The 12,500-nt window shown below is 35.7% G+C and overlaps 1 protein-coding gene across 1 annotated transcript; it reads right to left on the bottom strand.

Annotated features, from left to right (window-relative positions):
* Positions 1-319: 319 nt before the first annotated feature.
* LOC306875991 (transcription cofactor vestigial-like protein 3) lies at positions 320-5,744 on the bottom strand. The gene is made up of 4 exons (XM_079426866.1): positions 5,382-5,744; positions 4,197-4,527; positions 2,726-3,211; positions 320-1,794 (listed from the first exon to the last, which is right to left on the bottom strand). The coding sequence occupies exons 1-4, from the start codon at positions 5,508-5,510 to the stop codon at positions 1,754-1,756; spliced, it is 987 nt and encodes a 328-aa protein (XP_079282992.1). The 5' UTR covers positions 5,511-5,744; the 3' UTR covers positions 320-1,753.
* Positions 5,745-12,500: the final 6,756 nt, after the last annotated feature.

The raw sequence follows: 12,500 nt of genomic DNA, 5'->3' as shown, positions 1-12,500 counted from the left end.
AATTAATCAAAAACAGCAACTGAAATAAATGTGAAATTTTGAAATAGACTTGATTTTTTTTTTACGGTGTAATTTCATAATTATAATAATGATAAATATGGTTAAAGTGTACTGTTGAATATACTGACAAGCATTTATGTAAACTAAAATATTATTGATACTTGTGTGTCACATATATATTTGTAATTTGTTGCTATATAGTACTTTTAAAATGTCTTAACACACTACAGCTAAAATTATAATTAAGTATATGTGTTTTAGTATGTTAGGCAGCAGATCAAAACAAGTGTACTTCTTTAAAGCATGACAAACAAATATTAAAACAATGATTTAAAACCTTTTAATTTGACGTTATTACAAAGTGTACTTTCAGTGGCCTTTTAAATGAGTAATATTAAGTACATACACCACAAGTGCACATTCAATCTTTGTGTTTGAGAACTGTATCATGGAGTAGTGTCTAATTGTGCATCAGTGCGGAGCAGCTGCTGATGCTCTGAGCGTAGCGGCAGGAATGTGAGGGCCAGTGTCACCACCTGGTCAGAGATCTCACTCTCGAACCCTGCATTCTCACTGCCACAGGACAACCAGCCCAACAGCTGTCGTTTACGACAAATATAATGCAATATCTGGCAAAATAATGTTCGATTTCACACCAGACTGCATATTCTAGGCTCTTTGCATTCTTTGTGCGGATTTGGGTCGAAGATACACGGAGAGGCTGATCGCCACATTCTTTCGGTTTATCTGGACCTCTATTAGGACGTATCTGCAGTGGATGAGAGGAGTCTGTTTTAACTGCAAGTGTTCAAGCCGTCTTGGATCGCCAGACAGGAAGCGCATACCGACTTTTGACATTTAAGAGCATTCACATAAACATTTTTGCAATATAACTCCATGTATGACACGTCCCAGATTGTGCAGCTTTGCGAGAGATGAAGTTAAATGTGCATGGAATGACACTATCCCTTCTGGGACTTTGCGTTCTCCTTATTTCCTTCCCAAAATTGGTCAAGAGCAGCATAAGCAGTGTGTTTTGGTGTCACTGACCTCTCAAATGCCATATTGATGAGGGAAAGTAAACAGATTTAAAATAAATGCGAAATTATAAAGCACTACAACATTTAAAGAGACAGTATTCACTGTAATGATTTAATAAATCCATCCAAACAAAACGGATTGTTTGCCAATAAAACTTAGCAGTTTATGTAGAGCAGTAAAACTAATGACTTATTCCTCGAAGGCAGACAATTTGACATCAAAAATAATCTATTAACATGAACAGAAAACACCAATCAGTAAAGTCACAAGACAAATATATTAAAGTAAGTCAAGATTTTCTCACACATTTCTGCCTGCTGTACTAATACAATCAGTTCTTTCAACAGAACCTGTGGTAAGTACATGAACGCAGTTCTAATGCATCAAGCGTCTCGAGAAAACCTCCTTAGTGTAAAGAAACAGGGAGATATACCTCTTAAACTTCATTTGGGGTCCACAGCTCTTTACAGAAGCGTCCTGATCTGGATCTCTGTCCATGAGCGGGCACAAGCTCAGACAGGATGGTATGCTTTACAAAAACACTAGTTTTCCCCAAAGCTGTTTTTGTGCTTGTCTCACTGATAGAAACTGATGTTCCCCTGAATAGTTCCCAAGAAAGTCCTGTGAGGAAGGAATCCACACGCAGTGCTGTGGGCCTCAGCTGCAGAAGTGGTCCAGTCTCAGTCATGGAGTCCAGTGAAGCTTCTCTGTCTCAGAACCAAACGCTGGCCTTCGCTTTGTCTTGCTCAAGCACTGTGGGTAAGCACATAAATCGTTGGTTTAAATTATGGTTTATCGTGTCAGAAAACAGAAATGTGTCAGCAGGATGAGATATTAGCCTGTAACTGATATGGTAGTGATATTTCATGCATTCAAATATATAAATCTGGCTTTACATTATTTAGATGTAAAAGCAAATTATAGAACAATGTGAAAAGTTTGATATTTTTCAAACTAGTCAAGACAAGGAAGAACTAGTTATTAAAGGAGATTATTAGGCTATATGAGTTGCAACTATCCTTTCGTTTTAGTGTTTTGTGTCTTTAACTCATAATGTGAAGCTGTCTTTGCACTGATGCTAGACTTATTCATTTGTCATATGTTCAAAAGTTTGGTTCAAAATTGACAGTAAAGACATTTATAATATTACAAATGATTTCTATTTCAAATCAATTTTGGTTTTTGAACTTTATATTCATTAAATAATCCTGAAAAATGTATCATGGTTTCCACAAAAATATTAAGCAGCACAACTGTTTTCAACATTGTTATTAATAAGGATTTTTTTCTTGATCAAATCGGCATATTAGAATGATTTCTGAAGGATCATGTGACACTGAAGACTGGAGTCGTGATGCTGAAAATTCAGTTTTGCATCACAGAAATAAATTACATTTTAAAATATATTTAAATAGAAAGCAGCTATTTTAAATTGTAATAATATTTCACAAATTTACAGTTTTTACTGTATTTTTAATAAAATAAATACAGTCTTGCTGAGCAAAACTTTTGAAAGGTATAGTGAACGCGATGACTCTGTAAAGTATTTAATTCACTAAATCTTCCAAAAATCACATGGTTATTTTCAACAAAAATTACTATACTATGATAATTTACACAACCCATAACACTGCATGCTGTAGAAGTGTGATGATTCCTGATCTGTTCTCTCATCTTGTCTCACCTGCATCATGATAGATGTCCACTGACCCATGGAACGAAGCGGGCCAGCTTGGTGCTGGGATGCTACTCGGTTCCAGCTCAGTTTTGATTCCATCTGCGCAGGACGTTGGGCTGCAAGACGCTCTTACACCGGGCAGCAGAAGCGGGCTGAAGCGTGGGTCCAGAGCGGGGCTGTGGGCGTGATGGAGCACGTGGTGGGCGTGGGAGTGCGGGTGTGGGTGACGGGGGTGCATGTGAGGGTACATCTCGTGTACATGAGGGTATCCCGCTCCACCCTGCGCTCCCAGGCCGTAGTGCCAAGAGTCAGTAAGAGCAGAGGGAGGAGGCAGGCCGGTCTGTGCGAGGCTGTGGCTGCTCCAGAGGCCAGTGTCTGCAGGGTGGAAGGAAGCGGCGTGGGGGAAGTCAGGGTGAGATGAGGTCTGAGATGGGTAGCCACTACCCCACAGGGACGACGGTAAAGGTTGACCCTCAGAGAGGGAGTTTCCTTCTGAAACACAACACACAGTTAGCTCCTCAGTGCCATAATATCTGGATATCTGATTTAAATGGTTTTGTAGTATTCTGTCATATCATGAAAAAGTTATTAACATGTAAAAATATACACTTTTCAATATAGTTTTATACATTTTAATATAAAATCTTGATAGTGACAAAAAAAAAAAAACAGTTCAAAAATACAGAATGTGTTTAGCCAAGCAGCGACGCTGTATTGACCAATAAGAAGCCAGGACTGGAACTATAATGTCTATTTTTGAGTTGTCGAAAATATTCTTTAACCATCATTTTCCGTGCTATTTTGTCACTTTTTCTCTTTTAGATACATCAGCATGCATGCAAAGTTTCGACAACCTGATGTGTTATGGAATGTGCGAACAAAATTTCAATTATGATTATAATGTTTGTTTTTGGATAAGTTTGACCTGCAAATTTCATGGTTAAAGGCAGAAAAATTGTATGTATTTTGTTATGTTAGTTTCCCAACTACCCTCTAAGGGTATTTACATTTACGCATTTGGAAGATGCTTTCATCCAAAGAAATTTACACTGCGCTGATGTTTCGGTGCCCAATTTTGATGGGAATCGGACCCATAATTTTGGCTTTGGGATGATCTTACTGTTTGAGCTACAGGAAAGCACACAGAAGTACTTTTCCACAATTTTTCTACTTAAAATGTTAAATTGTTACAACACTGTCTATAAAATGCACAAAAATGTTAAATACACTTTTAAATTTATAAATATAAATATGTTTGTCTTTTTTTGTAATGTGTGAGAACTATTAATGTCAATAGAGTGACTGGATTCATTAAATTGTGGATTTGACACAGATTTTGAACGTAACAATGGTTGATAATGAACTGTATAAAATTATTCCATTGCAATTCAGTTAATAACTACATTTATCTATAAGCACTATTATTGCATTTTAGGATTAGAAATATTGTAGATTCCCATAAAACACTGTCTTCTACCTTTCCATGGTCCTCCAGAGTGAAGCCTGCCGGTCTTGGCGTCATTGCTGAAGGCGCTGAGCTGGCTCAACGCACGTGAGAAATGCTCGTCCACCACATCCCCGATGTCTCCACGGAAATAAGTGAACACCACACACCTGGCACTCAAGTACTCTGCCTCGGCGGGCTGCGTCTCCTTGCAGCGCTCCTCTTCGCCAGCGCTCTGCTCCTCCTCTCGAGGAAGCTCAGGCTCAGGACGGGGCTTCAGTGCTCCAGACTGCTTACTCTGGCCACAGGGAGAGGGAAACTCCTCAGATTCCTGCATTCTGCTGTAGGCACTGAACTTCTTCTGCTAAAAGACACAGATAGTGTTAAATGTGAAGAATAACTGGTCAGGGGTTAACAGCACACATTCACCACCTGATCTTCGACCAAAATAGATTCTTGAGTCGATGGCCCAGTGCCCACTCTTGGCACGTTAGCGGTACGCTGATTTACGCCCGTGAAGATTTCCGTACGAGAGACAATGTGTATAAACACATTCAGCTGTAATTCGCTGCATGGAATTTGAAGAATTCAAATTTTATTTGATAACAGTGGTATTTAGATAATAAATCAGTCTGGAGACACCTTCTCATATCATTATTATTATTTTACACTCTTTAGAGTAACAATAAAATCATCAAATATACAAATGGAAGTATAGGAATAACTAAAATGGGTAACACTTTTTTTTGTGACGTTCTTGTTATAAAAATAACAATACATTATGCATAATTACACGCAGGTAACCCTGGGATAAACCCTAAGCCTAACCATATAGTAAGTACATGTAGTTAATTATTATTACTCAGTGCTTAAATGTATAATTACACTGAAACAGGGACACCTTAAAATAAAGTGTAACTCTAAAATGTTGCTTCATGAACTGCATCTTGACTCTGAGATGTTTTTAAACAGGTTTAAACACTTCATTAAATATATATGTATATATACAGTCAAACCAAAAATTTATTTAGTAGTGTCCTGCACCCACTAGTAAAAAAATATCCCAAATTATATCTGGTGTCTGAATCATTTTTGGTTTGACTGTATAATGCAACATTTATACAGATGGTGCTGTAAGAGCGCAAATATGACTGAAGCAGAACTTTCTTTTTCTCAGTATTCGTGAGTTGTGTTTGTCAGTCCTAACATATGGCCTACCTGTTGCTGCTGCTGCTGATGCTGATGGTAATATGCCGCTTTGTAAGCCGCTGCTGCTGCTGCTGATGTCGCGGGCAAGTAGTGATGAGCTCCATAACTCTGATGATACATAACATCCAAACAACTCATGGCAGAGGCTTAGACGAGCTCTTCAGAAACACGGCAGCTTCCTCAACCACAGATACATTCCCCCCAATATAAACCTGAGCGTTGACAAAAGCGCTGCAGTTTGTAAAAGAAAATATTAGCATAAAAACAAAAGTGTCCCCATCGAGGCTTCACCACCGACAGACAGACAGCGCATCAAAACAGAGCGACACTGCGACAGGCGCGAGCTGCTGCTAAAGTTACAGGAGCTTCTCTGATTGGTGGGAAGTTTGGAGCGCTGCGATCTGATTGGTGGAATCAGGGCTCCGCAGAATAAACTGAAACAAATATTCATAAACCACGATTAGTAAAAGACAAACGCTAACACTTAAATAATACTTAGCTGAGGTTATCAAGAGCATTGCACCTTTATTTGCATTATTGCTTTGCATTTCTAAATTTATTTTATGTTTCTGTGTCTTATGGCTTAATATGCATTTTGGTAATATTAGTCGGTAATGGTAATATGTTAATCGCTTGAGGGGAAATTGTAATAACTGAGGCTTTGATTTTACGTCCTGTCCTCATAATTATCAATGATTTAGGTAGGTTTGGATTAGGCATGTGCTGCCACCTGCTGTAGACCGACTGAGTGTCCAAAGCACAATTTACTGAGTGAATATCTTTCAGATTTAACATTAGACTTTTAAACATTCTGTCAGACAAAGAATTACAAAGAATATTTTTCTTTAATATATATATATATATATATATATATATATATATATATATATATATATATATATATATATATATATATATATGTTTGTTTTAATAAACTGCATTGTGTTATTTAAAAGTAAAATTAATAATATTATGCATAACAATTTATGTTAAATTATTTATTTTTTATTAAACTCTGATTTAGCAAAAAAAGTAACAGGTTGACAGATTTTTATAAATCTACAAATATCCACTTTTCAATAATTAATTGTTTACTGTACAAAATTATGACAGCAGGGATGACTAAATGGATGAAGTGATGAAATAATGACGTTATTATGACAAAGTTTGTTAATTTAGTAACAAAGTTGGGAACCAGATGAGGTTGTTAACACATGAGGACACAACCTCAAATCTTTCAAATAGATAGGATATATACAATAATGGTCTTTATTTCCATTTTAAATAAAAATGGAATATTCCCTATAGAGAGAGAGAGAGAGAAGATGGGAAAGAAAGGCAGCGAGATAGGAGAGAGAAGAAAAGAGCTCATTTGCAAAAACAGATAACTCCATTTTTAACCATTTTCAAAAATCATGTTTTTTCATTGTGCATAATCGTGCACAATGCAGGATCCCAACAGTTATTTTGATGAAGTAAACTAATACAGCTAACACAGTAAAAACATCATGATAACATTAGTTATCCGTTTTTACAAGTAAACTCTTCACACCCACTCTCACCCACACACACACACACACACACATATATATATATATATATATATATATATATATATGAAAAGATGTGTGCTTATTTTATGAAGAATCACTTTAATAACACACACCAATTGTGTGTGTCAGTTAATCATTGTTAAAGTCATCCCTATGACCCATTTACCATTTGCAAACATAGCAAGAATGATTATATTCATGGTCTATTATAAAATAATGGATCAACATTTTGATAATTTTATCAATATTTTATTATCATATCAATGCACGAATAATCACCAAAAAAAAAACATTGGATAAAACTGTATTCAACTACAGAACAGGAGAGCAGCATCAGAGTACTTTTTCATTGTAACAAAGCAACCTAATGCGATGGGGAGCCATTTAGAAAAATACAAGATGGTTCATTATATTATTAATTTGCTCTGCCTAGCTCTGTTCCCAGTTGTTCTCATCTACTCGTGTAGACAGGGCTGAACTTGTCATGGCAAATGGTTTATTCACTCTGGTGGTTAGAAAACAATGCAGAAAGAGATGTGAATAATTCAGTGGTGTTGTGATACTAAGTTTATCTAGAGCACAGTCTGAGTAGGGACTTACAGTCACAACAGGACACACACACACACACACACACACACACACACATCCTACAGGCCTAACTGAATGAATCTCACCACAGTGTTCCACTTTCCTCTAACATAACTCTTATGATAATTCTTATCATGTTCAGCTTTTCTTTCAAAAGCGTTTGAGCAGGAAACACAGAGGAGCTATAGTAGTGAATTAGTTCTCTCTCTGCCTCACAGCTCACAAAGTATGCTTCAAAGGCTAAAATTCCACTGACACACATTTTAATAAATCCCCCATGTGGTGGAGTCATTTTACTTGAGAAGCAATTAAATTAAAGTACAGTAAAATAAAGTGTGATCATTCTTTTTTTTCCTTCTTTTTAATATCTTTAGAGTAGAAAGCCACTGTGTCACATTCAGTTGCTTTCATATCAATAGGCCAAGGCGCCACAGGGTGTCTATAGAATTTAAAATAAAATTAATGTATTTGTTAATTCTAGATGGAAGCAAAAGTTAGAGGTTGACAGAAAGAGGTTTTTAATAGCCAATGCCAGTACCTGTAACTACACACCATGTGCATAAATATTAGGCACATTGATATTCTGATATTTTTTTCCAAGCACATTTTACCAATTCCAAACCACATCAATCTTAATAACTACTATTAATTTTGTATTTAATCATTTATAAGTGATTTATAATTGTCCATGAATGGCGGAAGTGAAAAACTCCTTATATTCAGGTGTGCAGAATTATTAGGCAGGTTTTCGTTTACTGTTAAAATGAGCCAAAAAAGAGATTTAACTCAGACTGAAAATTAAAAAATTATTAAATCCCCTTGAGAAATATTCAAAACTAATGCAATGGAGAAATTGCAAAGTTACATGACCACTGGACAGCAAAATGCTCACTGGGACAGCGGGGTCAGAAAAAACAGGTGGAGAAGAAGACACGTATTAACTGCAAAAGATTTAAGAATTAATGTGAAGAATTAGGTGTAAAACCATCAAGAACCATTTAGTCTCCAGCACCACCATTTTCCAGAACTGCAACTTTCCTGGAGTCTACAGAATTAGAAGGTGTCAGGTTCTCAGAGACTTTGCTTGTGTAAAAAAAAAAAGACCCTCACTTAATAAGAATAAACATGCTGAAGTGTTGTGAAATACATTAAGACTAATTTGTTATAGGCTCTATGGACAGATAAGTTGAGAGTGCCTCTCCAGCACCACATCCTCTTGTACCACTGTTTGAATTGATCTTCCAGAATCTGGCAGTAGGCTCATTTTTAGTCAATCTCTGCAAGACAGACATTTCAGGATAGGAGATGGAATAAAAATGAGAAAATAATACAAATATAATAAATCATTATATAAATCCACTTGCTGAAAAAAACAGTGATCTACTGTACATAAAAAGCCTGGTGTGCATGAATGAAAAAATTTAGTTCAACTGAAATGAGAATGCTATGTTTCAGCTGTATTCTTCATCGCTCCCATGACCAAGTGGTCTTTTCAATCCACGCTGGTGGAAGTTGTCACAGGTGTGGAACAAAAGACACACAGGTTGATGTATTATGCAATCTAAATACAATCACTCCAGACAAGAGCTTTGCATGTGAGAATTTGCCTGCAGACAAGACTTCTGTCCAGAGGTTCAGTGGCATTAACCCTCAATTAAATGCAAATTAGAGTAACACAGCAACTTTGTTAGTGCTGCGTTACTGTACTGACAAATGAAGATGGAGATTAACTGAAATTACCAAAATCTGTTAGACACTGTAGATAAGAACTACACCAATTGATCTGAAACCTACCTGACAGTCTCACAGTCTGTTTGTCTAGACATTTATTATGTAATATAATATAATATGGGTCATTTCTGAGATTTGGTAACATTGGAATATACTTTTTTTTCCAGCTACATATAATACATTTTCTAAATACCCCACATCATTGGGCACATATCAAACCTCCAAAAAAATAAATAAATCATATTTTCCCACCTATTAAAGACCTTTTTATTATTTTCAGCTTCTTTTTTTCAGATTTCACCTTTTTTCTTAACAACATGGGATTGGTTTAAAAGGATTTTACACAGAGCTTGTTATAAAACAAACATCATGTGTCCCTTATTACAATTTAAAAAAAAATAATTTATAACAAATGTAATATTTATCATAATTTTCACATTTGTATAGGACTGAAGCTAAAAATACACAAATTGTGTGTCTTTATTTTTTGCAAAAATGGAAGTTTGACTAAAACCACAATTTTATTGTTTTAGTCCTAAACATGTCAGATGGTAATCAGCAAGAAATGCTTTCATTCTTAATTGTCTTCCCTATTTTGTTTTCCTAAATATATTAATGTTGCAAGGTGTGACAGGGTTGAACACTATAACACATTTGAAGGGATACATTGCCTTCAATTTAAATTTTTGGTTTTGTCTCTGTCTCATACAGTCCCCTTCTCTCTGGGTCAACATATCTGCATGGCCAACATTGTCTTTCTGCTGCAAATGTGAGTGCAATTTCTGATGTATAATGCTTGTCAAAGTTTAAGTGGACATATTACATCAAATAATATAAATAACTCAACACTGCCACAAGTTTACAACCCCGTAACAATGAGAAATACATATATTTGTGACAGGGTTGAAGTTTTTCACTCAAAATGGTCACTGCTCCTCATGTAGTTAGGAGAGTAGACCATATATGGCAGCAATAAAATAAGTACATAGTATATACTAATAGATTACAATAAAATGTTGCAACATAATTATTAATTAATTTTATGTGATGGGGTTGAGTTGAAAAGCTTGACAGCACCCTCCATGAGGGTTGACATTACCTCTCCATATTATAGAATACACCTCAAAAATATTAATAAAATGTATGATACTACTGGCCATTTTCTGCAGCACTATTAAAGAGACCTGAATGATGTCTTTCTGGTAAATGATGTCAGTGGAGTGCTTCTCAGTGAGGGGTCTATCAATTTAAAAACATGTAATAGGTCAAGATACAATACTTATTTATTTAAAAAATGTTGAGCTCCTTGAAATAAAGTGTATCCATGGCAGGATTTATCTTCGTGAAAGTTCTTCTTGAACATCCTCTCTTCCCCTCCTCCAGATGTATGTGCAGAAATGATGCCCTCGAGAATGGATAAATCCCAAGAGTCTCAGAAAGCAGGCGCTCTTAAATGTTTATTCTATCCTTCTCGTCTTTGCTTTAATACTTACTGAAGCCCTCAGTGGGAGAGAACTTGCTTGTATGTTCAGCAATCTGTCAGATAAAAACCAATTGTGTTAGTGGGGCATTTCATATCAATGCACAAGGCTTAGAGCAAGAATTTACTGACAGTCCTACTAAAAATTCCACTTAAATCATTTTCATCATGTGTTATTTCTCTTTTTAATATTTGAAAGTCTGGTTCCTTGCTGTCGTGGCTGGTGTTAGTGCCCAGTTGAACAGTAAAGTTATGGTCAATTGATGTGTTATGATATGTCATGATTGTTAAAATGAAGCTTGAATGAATGTAGTTATGTTCTCTAGCCATCTTATGTCCACATAATGAGCCACAAATTGTGTTAAATTAGAGGTTCATGTGAAATCCTGTATTCTCTAGAGTCCTATAATTCATAAGCTTCACAAGACACCGATAACACAGCAATATCTCCACCAGAATGAGGTAATCGTGTGCATAACTATCCCATCATGCCTTAAGGCGGTGTTAGCAGTTATCTCTATGACATCAGTGAGGCATAAGGTTTAATGGGGTTCAATTTGTGTCACGGGCAAAATCAAAGAACATCATTTCTTGGTGAAATTTAAAATCCTTCCCCAAGACAAATGGTGAAATATGTCACAGAGGTCTTAATGGGAACATCAACAAGCATGTCCTAGGACACAAAGATCCTCTTCACATTTTTAATTGTTCAGAAACGATCTAGCTGGTTCAGAAATCACACGGTCACAGTCGTCCTGCATTACACATTTAAATGTTAATTGCATATGAGACTCTTGAAAGGCGGCTCATTCCTGCTGGTGTGACCACCACGGAGCAGGTTCAGACTTAGGCTTTTCATGTTAATTGGTCACCTTCATTATTGTTCATTTAAATAAATGTGCCACTCTATCAGGACCATCTTCAGCACTGATTGGACTTGGTCTACGAGCACCAGACAATTGGATGGTTTGTTTTTGTATTAAAATATTGAAAATCATTGGAAGATTTGCTTTTTGAAGAAAATTAGCGATTAATGTCATGTTAAAAGACCTCATTGTTTGAGACAATCACACTGATCTTTACTCTTTGAATGTCATTGAAAATATCAGATAATATACTTTTGGATTGTTAGCAACAAAGAATTGTTGAAAACAAGGTTTCTGCAGGTTTTGTGAATGCAAATGTAAGACATTTTAAGACAGAGTAAAGAAAATTTAAGGAATAAATTTAAAAGAACAATAAGTAAATAATTATCTTAATGTAAATGTCTTGTATTAAAAACTCGTCAAAGTGTGAAAATACAACTTCCAACTGTCTATTACTTTTTAATTCATTTTACAAAAGAACAAAACAAGAATGGCTTAAGGCTTGAATGCCTCCCAACCACTAGAATATGAAAATAATTTTTACTGTACCTTCTGATCACACTGCAAAAAATCTCAGAAAAAACGATCTAATTTATTTATTTGTTTATATATTTTTTTGCAAAACATGCAACATTTACTGCTCTAAGATTTGAATATTTAGACTGCTAAGACCTTTAACTGTGGAGGGCCGAATAAGAGTTTTTCAAACCTTTTTAAGACATGCAGAAACACTGTTTGAAAAAACAAACACTTTTTGTCTTGAGCATTTTTGTCAGAACACTTGCCATCATGATAATTGGATTTGATTGGAAATGGGCTTATTAGACACATTAAACGTTCCGTTTTAGGAAAGTTGTTCAGAAAACAATGGCTTATCGTGTAAGCTATTGTTAGTAACCTCACAGATTCA

This window comes from Barbus barbus, assembly GCF_936440315.1.
Source record: "Barbus barbus genome assembly, chromosome: 10".
NCBI lineage: Eukaryota > Metazoa > Chordata > Actinopteri > Cypriniformes > Cyprinidae > Barbus > Barbus barbus.
Note: the sequence above shows the minus strand (reverse complement) of the source record. Positions and strands in the feature narration are given on the sequence as shown.

Excerpts from the sequence above, each read along its gene's own strand:
- LOC306875991 (XM_079426866.1), bottom strand. The coding sequence starts at position 5,510 with ATGAGTTGTTTGGATGTTATGTATCATCAGAGTTATGGAGCTCATCAC. Across the intron at positions 4,528-5,381 it reads ATCAGCAGCAGCAGCAACAG|CAGAAGAAGTTCAGTGCCTA; the intron begins GTAGGCCATATG and ends TGTGTCTTTTAG. Across the intron at positions 1,795-2,725 it reads GGACATCTATCATGATGCAG|TGCTTGAGCAAGACAAAGCG; the intron begins GTGAGACAAGAT and ends GCTTACCCACAG.